Source organism: Ochotona curzoniae, unplaced genomic scaffold (genome assembly GCF_017591425.1).
Source record: "Ochotona curzoniae isolate NIBS_2020 unplaced genomic scaffold, NIBS_Ocur_1.0 contig_65, whole genome shotgun sequence".
NCBI lineage: Eukaryota > Metazoa > Chordata > Mammalia > Lagomorpha > Ochotonidae > Ochotona > Ochotona curzoniae.
Genome location: NW_024466508.1, coordinates 387,777 through 402,525, shown reverse-complemented (window position 1 = coordinate 402,525; position 14,749 = coordinate 387,777). Strand labels below are relative to the sequence as shown.

Here is a 14,749-nt window from a genome sequence, read left to right as displayed (position 1 = left end):
CCCTCTGCCCAGCCCCAAACACTGTGCCTGCCACCCTCTGCCCAGCCCCAAACACTGTGCCTGTTGCCCCCTGCCCAGCCCCAAGCACTGTGTCTGCCCAGCCTCAGGCACTGTGGCTACCCAGCCCCAGGACACTGTGCCTGCTGCCCTCTGCCCAGCCCTGGGCACTGTGCCTGCCACCCTCTGCCCAGCCCCAAACACTGTGCCTGCTGCCCCCTGTCCAGCCTCAGGCACTGTGTCTGCCCAGCCCCAGGACACTGTGCCTGCTACCCTCTGCCCAGCCCCAAGCACTGTGCCTGCCACCCTCTGCTCAGCCCCAAACACTGTGCCTGCCGTGCCTTCCCAGCCCCAGACACTGTGCCTGCTGCCCTCTGCCCAGCCCTGGACACTGTGCCTGCCGTGCCTTCCCAGCCCCGGACACTGTGCCTGCTGCCCCCTGCCCAGCCCCAGACACTGTGGTAAGCCAGGTTGGGTTCCGTGAGGCTGATTACATTGTGTTCTGTACAGCCAAGGGCTGAGAGAGGCTGCCTCAAGGGAGGCTGACCCTCAAAGGGGACCCCAGAAGGGGCAACTGGGAGAGGCTAGGGGCGCAGGGCTGTGAGTGGCAGGCTGAGCCACCAACTGATGCTCGGCTTCTGATCAGCTTCCTGCTGAGACCCCCGAGAAGGCTGGGGATGCCGGGCTGGGCTTTAGGAAGGAATGGACATGGAGGCCAGCACAGTGGCAGAGCAAGTGCCAGCACGCTGCGTGGATGCTGGTTCTGTTCCTGGCAGTTCCACTTCCCATCCAGCTCCCTGCTTGTGGCCCGGGACAGCAGTCGAGGACAGCCCAAAGTCTTGGCACCCTGCACCCATGTGAGAGACCAGAAAGAAGCTCCTGGCTGCTGGCTTTGGCCTGGTGCAGCCCCCACTGTTGCAGTCATTCGGGGAGTCAATCAGCAGATGCAAGCATTCTCTCTGCTCCTCTCTCCGTAGCACTGCCCTTCAAATAAAAAACAAATGTGTCTTTTTAAAAAATAAACCTTAATCTTGGCTTCTCACAGGCGTGGCAGTGGTCCATTTGTGGGAACACTGGGCTAAAGGTGAGTGCAATGTTTACTGCTAAGGCAACTGCCAGCACACTGCACACAGAGCCTGCAGGGTCCCCTGGCACCCACACCTCCCAAGCTCGCACACGGCACACGGAGCCTGCAGGGTCCCCTGGCACCCACACCTCCCAGGCTCGCACACGGAGCCTGCAGGGTCCCCTGGCACCCACACCTCCCAGGCTCGCACACGGCACATGGAGCCTGCAGGGCCCCCTGGCACCCACACCTCCCAGGCTCGCACACGGCACATGGAGCCTGCAGGGCCCCCTGGCACCCACACCTCCCAGGCTCGCATACGGCACACGGAGCCTGCAGGGTCCCCTGGCACCCACACCTCCCAGGCCCGCACTTTAGACTGCTGGTTCCAATCAGCCGCTGTGTCCACGAGGCCTCCTGCCATACTCTCTTGTTCTCCCCATCCCAATCTGTCCCCCAAAATAAAGTCTTCCCTATTTTTTTTCAATATTTATTTTACTTGGTTTTTGACTTGAAAGAGTTGCAAACACACATACAGAAAGCTCTCCCACCCACTGGTTCACTCCTCAAATGGCCACAATGGCCGGAGCTGAGCTGATCTGAAGCCAGGAGCCAGGAGCTTCTTCTGGGTCCCCCAGGTGAGTACAGGGGCCCAAGGACTTAGTCTCTGCTGCATTCCCAGACATGTGAGCAGACAGCCGGACGGGAAGTGGATCAGCCAGGACTCCTGCACTGCAGGCAGCAGCCTAATGTGCCACACCGGGACGTGGCACTGCGTGGCTCATTTTAAAGGCTGTGGGTTGCAAAGGAAGGAGCAGGGACAGCTCTGCGCCTGGACACCTGGGGTGGCCACCAGTCCAGGAGGTGCCCCTAGTTCCTCATTCCATGCATCTGCTCCCTGGAGAGGGCGCTCTGGGCTCGACTGGCAGAGGCCAGCTGGGGACTGGGTACCCAGGACGGCCACCTGGCTACTCGCTGACACCGGCCAAAGAGTGCATGTCAGAGCCAGACTTGCTGCTCATGGGAGACCTACCAGTTCCGAGCCATCACCCGCTCACAGCCCAGAGAGCCCGACTGCACCGGTCAGCCAAGGTGCGTCTAATGCACGCAGGCCCCACAGGCGCTCCCAGTGCAGCAGGCCCAAGTCGGGATCTGCTGGGGAGGCTTCGTACCCTGGCTCCTGCAGGCTATGCTGGTACGGCCCAGAGCAGCCCTGCACAGGTGCCAGCATGGCGGTGTGGCGGGCTGAGTTGCCACGTATGGCTAGGGCATCCCCTGTTCAAGTGCCAGTTGTGGCTCCAGCAGCTCTGCTCCTGTCCAGTGGCTGCGGGTGCCCTGGGAGGGGCGTGGAGGGCGCCCTGAGCTCGGGCCCTGCAACCGCATGGCAGACGCTGAAGCAGCTCCAGCCTGGCTCTGCCCTGTGGGGAGCGAACCAGTGAATGATGGTGAGCTCGTCGCTTGGGCACCCTCCAAAGTGCCTGGGTGGCCAGGGAGCGGGGCTCCCGGGACAGGAGCTCGGCGTGAGTCCCAGGGAGTCGGCCGTTCTGGGTGCAGGGACGCGCGGCCAAACCACCAAGCCACCCAGCGGTCACCCAGGCCATGCAGCAGGGCAGCCTCCAGTGCCACCAGGCCGCCTCCTGGGCATCAGGACAGGATACACTGACGGCAGGGCCCGGAGGTCCTGGAAGCTAGCAGCTCGTGGAGCAAATGCCCGCAGTTTGTCCAAAGGGGCCGCCACACCAGCTGTCCGGCTGAAACCACGGAAACGGCCGACGCAACTTGTTAGAGAGGAGCTGACGTCAGCCAGACTCTCCGAGGGCGTCAGGGGCACGAGGGGCAGAAACGCAGGACGCCCAGGGACGTCGGGCAAAGTGCAGGACGCAGCCAGCCAGGAAACGTGTCCCTCCCGTGTCAGTCACGTGACTCACGTGTCCCTCCCGTGTCAGTCACGTGACTCACGCGTCCCTCCGTGTCAGTCACGTGACTCACGTGTCCCTCCGTGTCAGCCAGGTGACAGGATCACAGCAAGCCATCCCCTGCGGCACCCATTGCGTGTTAGTGAGAAGGGTTAACGGGGGTCCTGCCTGCACTCCAGCCCCGTCACCCCAGCAAGGGTTGGGCTGTCCCCAGCAGCACCCCTACTGCCGTGTCTACTAGCTGATTTTTTTTCCTAAATGCCAAAAGGTATTCAAAGGTTTTATTTAGGGCCCAGCATGGTGGCCTAGTGGCTAAAGTCCTCACCTTGAACGCACCAGGATCCCATATGGGTGCCAGTTCTAATCCCAGCAGCCCCACTTCCCATCCAGCTCCCTGCTTGTGGCCTGGGAAAGCAGTCGAGGACGGCCCAAAGTCCTGGAACTCTGCACCCATATGGGACACCTGGAGGAGGTTCCTGGCTCCTGGCTTCGGATGGGCTCACCACCGGCCGTTGCAGCCACTTGGGGAGTGAATTATCAGACAGAAGATCTTCCTCTATGTACATATCTGACTTTGCAATAAAAATAAATGAATAAAAGGTTTTGTTGTAAACCTCTCTCACTGCACCTCGTTAAGCAAGCTTCTCTGCTTACCCACAGCCAACTGGATACAGAGAAGCTGGATTTGCTGCAATTTGATCTTTCACCAAAACTTACCGCAAGTTACTCAGCACAGAACTTCTTTTTCACAAAGTAAACCAGTGTGTCCAACCCGGGGCTGAAGTCCAGCCCTGCCCCCTTGGCCATTCCCTCTCGGTGCCGGGAAAGGCGCACGGAGCAGCACCGGCTCCATCTGCCTCCGTGGCCAGCGGTTTGGCTCACTACGCCTTGCGAGGTAGCGGCCTGCAGCGAGCCGCCAGCCAGCGATGCTGACGGGGACGAAGGTTTGCAGCAGTCACACGCTCCGGCCATGGGAACGAGTCCCCACACGGCTCCTCTCCGCTCACCCTGCTCAGGAGCCACCCAGGACACGCTTCACGGAGGTCGCCGGCGGACGCAGCATGGGGCACCAGCTGCCAACCGTCGCCAGCCCCCTGCTCGGCCGTCTCCACCGCACACCCAGCCCGACCCCCACCTACATCAGGCCCAACCAAGGCCGGAAAGCTAGCCTGGAGTCCAGGAAGCCAGCTAGGTTTGTCCAAGAATCAGCAGCCTTGTCCCAGGGCTGAAGCCAGCACAGGTAGCCAGGAGGTCCATCCTGCGTGGGACCCCCCAACAAAGCGTCATGATGGTTCCAGCTTCCAGTGTAATTGCCAGCTGCCCTGTACCTCCCTCTGCACCAGCACCAAGCAGCCAGGTTCCCCGAGCTCATGGCTGGGCACATGGAGTGCTACAATGTGTTTCCACTGAGTTTTTTAATAAAATAATCTCAGGCCTGCCGGTGTGGCCTAGTGGCTAAAGTCCTCGCCTTGAACGCACCAGGATCCCATATGGGCGCCGGTTCTAATGCTGGCAGCCCCACTTCCCATCCAGCTCCCTGCTTGTGGCCTGGGAAAGCAGTCGAGGACGACCCAAAGCTTTGGGACCCTGCACCCGTGTGGGAGACCTGGAAGAAGTTCCTGGATCCTGGCTTCGGATCGGCATAGTATCGGCCGTTGCGCTCACTTGGGGAGTGAATCATTGGACGGAAGATCTTCCTCTCTGTCTCTCCTCCTCTCTGTATATCTGACTTTCCAATAAATAAATAAATCTTTTTTTCTCTGGCCGCACGTGTGGCACCGTGCCAGCAAGCTGCCTGGCAAGGAGCCGCTTCTGAGGGACGCCCACTTCATGCCCACATTCTCGCGGCCCAGCTCCCCCGAGAGCACGGCCAACACAGGGAGACACCGAGGACAGCCCTGGCCATGCAGGGGCGAGGCGGGGAGAGACCGAGGACAGCCCTGGCCATGCAGGGGCGAGGCGGGGAGAACCCGAGGGGGGAGACCGAGGACAGCCCTGGCCATGCAGGGGCGAGGCTGGGGGCCAGCAGCAAGCAGCACCGAGGGGCGCAGGCCGCGAGAAGGGCCAGCCCCCCCTGGGTACCTGGGGCTCGGGACCAAAGGGACGTCGGTGAGACCTCCTCGTTCAGGCCCGAGACCGGCGGCCTGCCGGAGGGAACCGGAAGTCCACCTGCCCCTCCGCGGGCAGCCCGGCAGCCGCGCGTCCGACGGCAAGGGCTGACGGGAGTCGTAGTCCCCCGGCGGCACGGCCGGAAGCAGGGGCTGACGGGAGTCGTAGTCCCCCGGCGGCACGGCCGGAAGCAGGGGCTGACGGGAGCCGTAGTCCTCCGCGAGGCGAGCGCGGGACCCGCGGCCATGGCGGGGCTGGAGTTGCTGTCGGACCAGGGCTACCGGGTGGACGGGCGGCGCGCCGGAGAACTGCGCAAGATCCAGGCGCGCATGGGGGTGTTCGCGCAGGCCGACGGCTCGGCCTACATCGAGCAGGGCAACACCAAGGCGTTGGCGGTGGTGTACGGGCCGCACGAGGCGAGTGCGCGGGCCAGGGGACGCCAGCCGCGCGCCGGCTCCCTGCGGGGCCGAGGGGCGCGGGGCTGGGTCCGGCTCCCTGCGGGGCCGAGGGGCGCGGGGCTGGGTCCGGCTCCCTGCGGGGCCGAGGGGCGCGGGGCTGGGTCCGGCTCCCTGCGGGGCCGAGGGGCGCAGGGCTGGGTCCGGCTAACCGGCTGCCCCTTTCCAGATCCGGGGCTCCCGCTCCCGCGCCCTGCCGGACCGGGCCCTGGTGAACTGCCAGTACAGCTCGGCCACGTTCAGCACCGGCGAGCGCAAGCGGCGGCCGCACGGGGACCGCAAGTCCTGTGAGCTGGGCCTGCAGCTCCGCCAGACCTTCGAGGCCGCCATCCTCACGCAGCTGCACCCGCGCTCGCAGATCGACATCTATGTGCAGGTGCGAGGGGGCACCCCCAGGGCGAGGACTGCGGGATGAGGGGGTGCCCATGGTGGAGGATGAGGGGCACCCCCAGGGCGAGGACTGCGCGTGACGGGGTGTCTGTCTCAGGTGCTGCAGGCCGACGGAGGGACCTACGCAGCGTGCGTGAACGCGGCCACCCTGGCCGTGATGGACGCGGGGATACCTATGCGGGACTTTGTGTGCGCGTGCTCGGCGGGCTTCGTGGACGGCACGGCGCTGGCCGACCTGAGCCACCTGGAGGAGGCGTCCGGGGGCCCGCAGCTGGCCCTGGCCCTGCTGCCCGCCTCGGGCCAGATCGCCCTGCTGGAGATGGACGCGCGGCTGCACGAGGACCACCTGCCGCGCGTGCTGGAGGCCGCGGCCCGCGCGGCCCGGGACGTGCACGCCCTGCTGGACCGGGTGGTGCGGCAGCACGTGCGGGAGGCGGCGCTGCTGGGGGACTGAGCAATAAAGGCCTGCGCGCACTCTTGGCTCCTGCCTGCGCCCCGACGACGACGAGGAGGGCGGGGGGCGTCCTCCGGGCCCGGCTGCGCACGCGCGGGAGGGGCGCTGACGCCGCCCGCCGCTCTGGGCATGCGCGGCGCCGCAGGGCCCGCCGGGAGCGGAAGCGCGCGCGACGAGCGGCCGGGGTCCCGGGCCTGGGCGGCCATGGGTCTCCTGTCGGACCCGGTGCGGCGGCGCGCGCTCGCCCGCCTGGTGCTGCGCCTCAACGCGCCGCTGTGGTGAGAGTGCGGGCCGGGGCGGACACCGTGCGGAGGGCGGGCCGGGGGTGGGCGCGGGCCCTGGGCCGGGGCGGACACCGTGCGGAGGGCGGGCCGGGGGTGGGCGCGGGCCCTGGGCCGGGATGGACACCGGGCGGGCCGGGAGGAAACGGATACCGGGTAGACAAGCTGCCCTGGGATTGTGGGCGGGGTGTGTGTGCCGGGCTCGGTGGATGAGCTGCCCCGGAGCGGGCATATGCCCGGGGCTGGGGTGGGCGGGCTGCGAGTGGGCGCAGACACCAGGCGGGCGGGGTGTGGGCGCGGGCACAGTGGGCAAGCTGCCCTGCGGCAGACACCAGGTGGACAGGCGGCCCTTTCGCCCGAATCCCGCGCAGCGTGCTGAGCTACCTGGCGGGAGTTGCCTGGTTCCTGGCGCTGGCCTTCCCGCCGCTGACCCAGCGCACCTACATGTCCGAGAACGCCATGGGCTCCACCATGGTGGAGGAGCAGTTCGCGGGCGGAGACCGCGCCCGCAGCTTCGCCCGAGACTTCGCCGCCCAGCGTCGCAAGTCGGGGTGAGTGGCCGGGCCGGGGGCGCGGGGCGGGGGGCCTGTAGGGGCGCAGCTGACCAGAGCCCGTGTCCCAGGGCGCTCCCGGTGGCCTGGCTGGAGCGCACGATGCGCGCCATGGGGCTGGAGGTCTACACGCAGAGGTTCTCGCCCAAGCTGCCCTTCCCGGATGAGCTGCACGAGCGCTATGTACTGGGGGTTCCTGGGGGGGGCTGGGGGCCGGGGGACGCCCCGCTGTCCCGCGGAGTGACCCCACACTACCCTGTGCAGCTCGTGTCCGGCACCAACGTGTACGGCATCCTGCGGGCGCCCCGCGCCGCCAGCACCGAGGCCCTGGTACTCACCGTACCCTGCGGCCCCGACGCGGCCAACAGCCAGGCCGTGGGGCTGCTGCTGGCACTGGCCGCCCACTTCAGGGGTGAGGCACCGGGGCCGCTGGGTGGGGGGCCTGTCGCCCAGGCAGCTGCTGAGCCCGCCTCGCCCCCCCAGGGCAGATTTACTGGGCGAAAGACCTCATTTTCCTGGTGACGGAGCACGACCTGCTGGGCACCGAGGCCTGGCTGGAGGCCTACCACGACGTCAATGTCACAGGTACAGGTGGGCATGCTCCTGAGGGCGCCACCCCCAGCACCCACTGGCACCCACAGCCTGGCCCTTACAGGTGTGAAGTCATCCCCCCTGGAGGGCCGGGCGGGCGCCATCCAGGCAGCTGTGGCGCTGGAGCTGAGCAGCGACGTGGTCACCAGCCTGGACGTGACAGTTGAGGGGCTCAATGGGCAGCTGCCCAACCTGGACCTGCTCAACCTCTTCCAGACCTTCTGCCAGAAGGGGGGGCTGCTGTGCACACTGCAGGGCAAGGTCAGCTGGCCGACCAGTACGGGGCGCCCCGACAGGGAGACGGGGGCCGGAGTAACCCTACGGGGGAGCGGGGGCACTGGAGGCAGCTGCCCTGACCTGTGCCGCCTCCCTGAAGCTGCAGCCTCAGGACTGGAGCTCACTGGACGGGCCTCTGCAGGGCCTGCAGACGCTGCTGCTCATGGCTCTGCGGCAGGCCTCCGGCCGCCCCCACGGCCCCCACGGCCTCTTCCTGCGCTACCGCGTGGAGGCCTTCACTCTGCGTGGCGTCAACAGCTTCCGCCAGTACAAGTACGACCTGGTGGCTGTGGGCAAGTACGTGCTCTGGTGCCCTGTCTGGCCGGGGCGCGGTGGGGTGTGGGCTGGGCAGCTGTGGCAGGTCTCCCGTGTGGCAGGGCGCTGGAGGGCATGTTCCGGAAGCTCAACCACCTGTTGGAGCGTCTGCATCAGTCCTTCTTCTTCTACCTGCTGCCTGCCCTCTCCCGCTTCGTCTCCATCGGCCTCTACATGCCGGCTGCCGGCTTCCTGCTGCTTGTCCTCGGTCTCAAGATATCCTCTGCCATGCCGTCCACGCGGGCCCCCGCCTGCCGTCCACCTGTGGGCCCCCGCCCTGGCCCTCCCAGTACACCTGTTCTGGCAGTGTCCTTGACTCTGTCACGCCCTGGAGCTGTGGATGCAGCTGCACGAGGCCGGCGTGGGCCCTGAGGAGGCTGGAGGGGGGCCTGGACCCAACCCCTCTCTCCCCCCGGTCCAGGTGCTGGCCCTTCCCACGTGTGTCCTGAGTGGTTCCCACCGCTGTAGTCAGTCTCACGCTGCCCATGGGGAGGGCTCTGGGGGTTCCCTGGGCCCCAGGCCTGGACCCAGCTCCCTGTCCCCCGTGCAGGGTGTGAGCCTGACCTCGCTTGTGGCCCCCATGCTGATCTCACAGGCCATGGGCCTGGCCCTCTACGCCCTTCCGGTGCTGGGCCAACATGTGGCCACTCAGCACTTTCCGGTGGCTGAGGCCGAGGCCGTGGTGCTGACGCTGCTGGCGATTTATGCAGCTGGCCTGGCCCTTCCACACAACGCTCATCGGTGAGGGGCGTCCGGGTGGGATGGGGCAGGCCTGGGCGGTGAGGGGTCCCCTGGCCTCGCGTGTCTTGGGCTGTCGCTGAGCTCTCACCTTGCAGGGTGGTCAGCACACAGGCTCCAGACAGGGGCTGGATGGCCTTGAAGTTGGTGGCGCTGGTCTACCTGGCCCTGCAACTGGGCTGCGTCGCCCTCACCAACTTCTCGCTGGGCTTCCTGCTGGCCGCCACCATGGTGCCCGCTGCTGCACTTGCTGAGCCCCGTGGGCCCCGGTACGTGCGTCCATACCCTTCCCGCAGAGCCCAGCTTCCCCTACCGACACCCCCTCCCCGCTGCCCTGTGCTCACGGAGTCCGCCGTGCTGCCCTTCCCCAGGCCACTGTATGCTGCCTTACTGGTGCTGACGAGCCCGGCGGCCACACTGCTGGGCAGCCTCTTCCTGTGGCGGGGGCTCCTGGAAGTACCGATGTCGCTGGCCGAGGGCTGGCAGCTCTTCCTGGCCGCCCTGGCCCAGGGTGTGCTGGAACACTACACCTATGGCGCCCTGCTCTTCCCCCTGCTGACCCTGGGCATCTACCCCTGCTGGCTGCTCTTCTGGAATGTTCTCTTCTGGAAGTGAGGGCCCATGAGCCAGAGCCTCACATACCCCCCACCCTGCCTCCTGCCTGGGAAATAAACAGGTTCTCTCTCAGCCACCCTGTTTTGGGTGTTGCCTGGCACGGGGCATGGCCTGCCCTCTGGTCTGCCAACCAATTGGCATCCCTGGCAGCCAGACACTGCTGGCCCACCAGGGAGAGGGGGCACCCAGCGTGTCAGCCCCTGGCAGAGAGCCTCCGGCTCTGGCTCATGGGAGGGCACCTGCAGGATGCCGCTGTGGCCTACAGGCTCCACACACCCTGTTTGCTTGGAACAGGCCCACCCACGCAGGATGCCAGCGCCTGGGGTGCCTGCCTGGCACTGTGCTGCAACTCTAGGGGCTGCCTACAGCACCCACAAGTCCCAGTTGAACAGGGTGAAGCGCCAGTCCTCGGTGATGAGCGGCTGGAGCACTGGTAGGAGTTGGTGTGGGGCCAGCCCAGCTGCCTGGGGACCAGGAGGGCCTGGGCAGTTGGTTTTGCACACAGTTGGTGTGGGGCCAGCCCAGCTGCCTGGGGACTAGGAGGGCCTGGGCAGTTGGTTTTGCACACAGTTGGTGTGGGGCCAGCCCAGCTGCCTGGGGACCAGGAGGGCCTGGGCAGTTGGTTTTGCACGGAAGCTCCTACACTCAGAGCCAGCGAGGTTCTCCCTGGTGCCTATGAACTTGGAGACTCTGCCCAAGGGAAACCATGTCCGACTTTATGATCTCGTGTCCCTGCCTTAGGGGAGGGAATGCTGACCACACCTTTGAGGGGTCTCTAGAGCAGGCCCAGCGAGGGCAGCAGCCCTGGGCAGGCTCTGGTGGCTCACACAGGGCTCCCAGGAGAACCACAGGCCACACACCTCTCCCTCCTCCCCAGGCAGGGCTCCGAGTCACTTTCAGGGTGAAGGCTTGGTCCAGCCCGGCTGCTGCACACCGGGAGCTCCTCCGTCCTTCCCTGCCCCGGTCTGGCAGGAGCTGGGATGTGGCCATGCGGGTGTCCCAGAGGCCCCGCCCTGCACGCCTCCTGGCCTGTCCTACACTCACTGGCCTTGGGTGGGCTGGCATTTGTTTGCATAGCTGACCAGGGTGGAGAGGGTTGAGGTTTAGGAGAAAATGGGCAAGAGCATTGTTTTCAAATTCTCTTTGCCTCTTGTATCTGGGGGAGGGGGAGAGAAGGGGAGAAGCTGCCCGCCTCCCTGTTGGGCACACCCCATGAGAGCTGTGTTGCTGGTCCCCAGCACTCGTTTAACCATCGGGACGAGGAGGACGAGTACCAGGGCACAGGTGTTTTTTGGGGTGTCATTTTTTGATAGGGAGTTGGAAGTCCTGCCTGTGCTGGTTCTCCCCCCGAAGCAGCCGTGGTAACCCAGGTGTTCTGGGTAGGGGCAGGCCCCCCGTGCTAGGGGGAGCTGGGACTTGAACCAAGCACCCAAGGGCTGTGCCAGACACCTGCCTGGGACCTCAGTGTAGACCCAAGCACATGCCACCTGCAGCTGCTGGTGACCATGTGACCGTGCTGTAGCCTCAGGGAGGGAGTGTCAGGTGGAACCTGGGGTGCATCAGAGCCAAGGGGCAGCCGGCTGGGGGAGCAGTGCGATGGGCTCTGCACTGGGGTTCACGGAGGGGCAAGATGTGCAGGCCACACCCACATCCACAGGGTGTCTTCCAAGCTGCTGGTCCAAATGCCGTTCATGCGAATGGTCTGGCACGGGAGCCCAGGTGGAGCTCTGGGAGGGTGGCCGATGCTCTGGCACATCCAGCCCCCGGACCAAGGCCCTCGCGCCGGGGTGGGTGGAGGAGGGTAAGCCACCCTCAGGGTCATTGTAAGGCTTGTTCTTGTCATTACAGCAACTGTTCCCGTCTGCAGGGTCACTCCCCCAAATCCCACACAGTTGGGGCTGAGCCAGACAAGCCAGGCACTCCATGGTTCTGTGGGGTTTGCAGAGACCCGCCCCCCCTGCACTGCCATCCAGGTGTGAGGCCAGAGTAGGGCCTGGCACCCCTAGCCAGCGGCTGCCCTGTCCAGGAAGCCAGAGTGAACACTGGATTTCAGATGAGCATTTATGAACACAGGCATCAGCTTGATGCTGTCACTCACAAAGCAGAAGTGTGGCTCCCAGGTACCTGGGTCTCGGGCTGAGGGGCTAGGCAGGCCCAGGGGCCCGAGCCGTCGTCACTGCAGGAACGGCCATGTCGCTACCTACTCCACTGCCAGGCCGGCCTGGGGATGAGCAGAGGGGGCACCATGTGAGTCTGCCCACTGGGCACAGAGGCCAGCTGCTGTCCACCGTGGTGTGGTGGGGACCTGGGCAGCACCTCCACAGGAGGCAGCATCCCAGGAGGGTTACATTTTAGAGATTTCTTTTTTATCAGAAAGTCAGATACACAGGATGATGTTCCATCTGTTGATTCGCCAGCAGGATCTGGATGGGAAGCGGGCCCCCTGGGTTAGAACTGGCACCCATATGGGGTTGCAGTGCATGCAAGGCAAGGAATGGCTGCTAGGCTAGGGCTGGGCCCGAGGGGGGGTGTGTGTGTGTGTGTGTGTTTAATAAGAATGCAGGACCATCAAACACGGTGGGGAGGCTCATGGTAGAGGAGAAGCTGGGTGGGACAAACACTTCCAGTTTTTATTTGCTTTGTCCTGTATGGGGGACAGCGAGGACCATGCCCAGCTGCCAACTCCATCAGTCCCCAGGGATGGGGGATGTCCACTTGATGTCCTCTTACCAGGGTTTGCCTGGGTGGTTTTGACACCGACATCTGTTGGTCTCACTGCTTCAAGCTCCAGGAGATCCTCCCCAGGTCCGCTGGCTGACAGCCCACCCCAGTGCAGCCACTCTCCCAGACACTGCCAGAGCTCAGCCAGGAGCTGTCCAACCTGGCTGCTCTCCGTCTCCCGACGTGGCCAAAGGAGCTGGCCAGCTTGTTCCCCACATGCACCTGGGCGTGCTGTCCACTGCACAGGCTTCAGCAATGGAGAAAGTTCAGTTCTGACACATGCATTCCAAGGTTGGACCACAAATCCTGTGCTCCTCCCTGTGGCTGCACTGTTGAGTCCAGTGGTCCAGGTGAGGTGTCCCCCCAAGAAACCTCACCTGGGGTGACCCCCGACCTGACTCGCGCATGCCAGCCAGCACAGGGTCCAGTTCAGTTGGTCACCCGTCAGCCTATGCCCACACTGCTGATTGCAGTTGCCTGGTCAGGTCCAGCCCCAGCCCCATGTCCCATGCCGATAGGTGCTGCACCCCAGCCCAGCCCAGTCGGGGAGACTCCAAATAACCCACACAAGGCCAGCCTCCACCCCGGTTCCTGTGTGCCAGTCTGTGCCATATCTCAGTCAGGTTCTTGTTACACCTATGGGTGTTGCAGCTTAGCTCAGCCCAACCCACCCTACAACCCAGTTTGCACGTATGCTGCCCCCAGCCCTGACTAGCGCTCACCAGCAGGAGCTGCAGCTCAGCAGAGGAATGCCCAGTTTCTCTACCATGCCCACTCCTAGACCCGGACCTTGCACTTCCCAGGGAGTACTGCAGTCCAGTCTGGCACGACTTGCACCCTGTCCCAGCACTTGCTAGTGGGTGTTGTAAAGCCCAGCCTGTCAGACCTTGTCCTGGCCCTTGCACATGCCAGTGGACATTGCAGCCCAGTCCGGCATGGCCCATTTCACCTCAGCATTGGCCAGTGGGCGCTGCAGCCCAGTCCGGCATGGCCCATCTCACCTCAGCATTGGCCAGTGGGTGCTGCAGCCTGGCTCCTCCCAGCCTGCCCCCAGTTCTCATGTGAGCTGGTGGGTGTTGCATCCAAACCTGGCCTAGCTTGCACCTCATCCTGACCCACAATGATTACTGTACCCCAGCCTGGACTGGGCTGCCCCCAGCTTCAATTCTCACACTCTCCAGCCTGGCTGCGTCTTGACAGGGGAGTTCCCCAAGCTCCCCGTCAGTCATGGGTCTTGCACACACCAGTGGGTGTCTGACTCAGCCCACCTCCAGTCCCAACATGCATGGGTGGGCACCAGACAAGCCCACAACCCTTCTGGCTCTCTTACTGGCCCACCCCCAGACCTGGCTCTCCTGTGGACCAGCCACCAGGCTCCCCTCCAGATCCAGTATGCTCACAGGTCAGTGGGTGCTACCCGGTGTAGTCTGACTCGCAGTCTCAGCTTTTGTGGGTGCTGCTGCATGTCGTGGCTCAGCCTGCCTCACACCCACTTCTTGGGTGTAGGTCCCAACCCCAGTTCCTATAAGTCTTGGGGGTTCCATGGTCATGCTTAGCCCGTCGCTACCCCAGCTCTTGAGCAGGCCAGCAGTTCCACAGCCACCAGACCCAGTTCTCTTGCATGCTGGTTAGTGTCATGGCCCCGCTAATATGGTCTACCCCCCCCCAACACTCCTTGGTTCTGTGGTCCAGCCCTGCCAGGCTGTGCACTGGTGGGAGGTGGTAATACCAACAGCTCAGCTCAAGTCTCCCATGGGTGGGTACACGGTCTGGTCCAAAAGGTCCTCTGGTTTACCTCCTCCAAACCAGCTGATCTGGCTAGCTTACCTGCAAGGAGCCTGGTCACAGGACCTCCTGCAGCACACTCCCTGAGCAGTTGCCCTTCCACACATCCTCACACCCTCCCTGAGCAGTCCACAACTTCCATACCCTTGAGTGCACTGGTTCCCAAGCCTGGGGCCCATACATGCTTGTGCAGGTCCCCAGACCCTGTGTGCCAGCGTGCTGGCATGCTGGCACAGGTAACAACTTTGGCATTAACCCGGCCCAGAATGCCTGGCAGCAGTCAGGTTGACGGAGGGACAAGGCCATCTGGGCAGCTGCTCTGGAGAGGAAGAGGATGCATCGCAGTGAAGGTTGTTAGGACGATTCCTTTGCTCCTTCTCCCTGGGTGAAGACTGTCTGCTGAGGCATCGCCAACCTGGCTGGAGGGGCTTCTCCTTTTAAACATTTCCAATTAGCATCTCATACATACCTATAAATTTGCAGAGTTAC

The 14,749-nt window shown here is 64.3% G+C and overlaps 2 protein-coding genes across 5 annotated transcripts; both read left to right on the top strand.

The window, feature by feature from the left end:
* The first annotated feature begins 5,317 nt into the window (after positions 1–5,317).
* Positions 5,318–6,407, top strand: EXOSC4 (exosome component 4). Its single transcript, XM_040991644.1, has 3 exons — positions 5,318–5,504; positions 5,713–5,919; positions 6,031–6,407. Exons 1-3 carry the CDS (start codon positions 5,334–5,336, stop codon positions 6,385–6,387), a joined length of 735 nt encoding a protein of 244 aa, XP_040847578.1. The 5' UTR covers positions 5,318–5,333; the 3' UTR covers positions 6,388–6,407.
* A 3-nt stretch (positions 6,408–6,410) lies between these two features.
* GPAA1 (glycosylphosphatidylinositol anchor attachment 1) lies at positions 6,411–9,819 on the top strand. 4 transcript variants are annotated; one of them, XM_040991642.1, is made up of 12 exons: positions 6,411–6,665; positions 7,040–7,219; positions 7,291–7,402; positions 7,484–7,631; positions 7,703–7,804; positions 7,875–8,071; positions 8,187–8,383; positions 8,464–8,617; positions 8,727–8,822; positions 8,997–9,142; positions 9,238–9,408; positions 9,511–9,819. In XM_040991642.1, exons 1-12 carry the CDS (start codon positions 6,517–6,519, stop codon positions 9,752–9,754), a joined length of 1,896 nt encoding a protein of 631 aa, XP_040847576.1. In that variant the 5' UTR covers positions 6,411–6,516; the 3' UTR covers positions 9,755–9,819. The 4 variants fall into 4 exon arrangements, with proteins under 4 accessions (XP_040847576.1, XP_040847575.1, XP_040847574.1 ...); XM_040991641.1 differs by having other exon boundaries at positions 8,952–9,142; positions 9,247–9,408; XM_040991640.1 differs by having other exon boundaries at positions 8,952–9,142.
* Positions 9,820–14,749: the final 4,930 nt, after the last annotated feature.

Coding starts and splice junctions, on each gene's coding strand:
- GPAA1 (XM_040991640.1), top strand. CDS start 6,517: ATGCGCGGCGCCGCAGGGCCCGCCGGGAGCGGAAGCGCGCGCGACGAG. Junction 6,666..7,039: donor CGCCTCAACGCGCCGCTGTG/GTGAGAGTGCGG, acceptor AATCCCGCGCAG/CGTGCTGAGCTACCTGGCGG. Junction 8,072..8,186: donor TGTGCACACTGCAGGGCAAG/GTCAGCTGGCCG, acceptor GCCTCCCTGAAG/CTGCAGCCTCAGGACTGGAG.
- EXOSC4 (XM_040991644.1), top strand. CDS start 5,334: ATGGCGGGGCTGGAGTTGCTGTCGGACCAGGGCTACCGGGTGGACGGG. Junction 5,505..5,712: donor TGGTGTACGGGCCGCACGAG/GCGAGTGCGCGG, acceptor GCCCCTTTCCAG/ATCCGGGGCTCCCGCTCCCG. Junction 5,920..6,030: donor AGATCGACATCTATGTGCAG/GTGCGAGGGGGC, acceptor TGTCTGTCTCAG/GTGCTGCAGGCCGACGGAGG.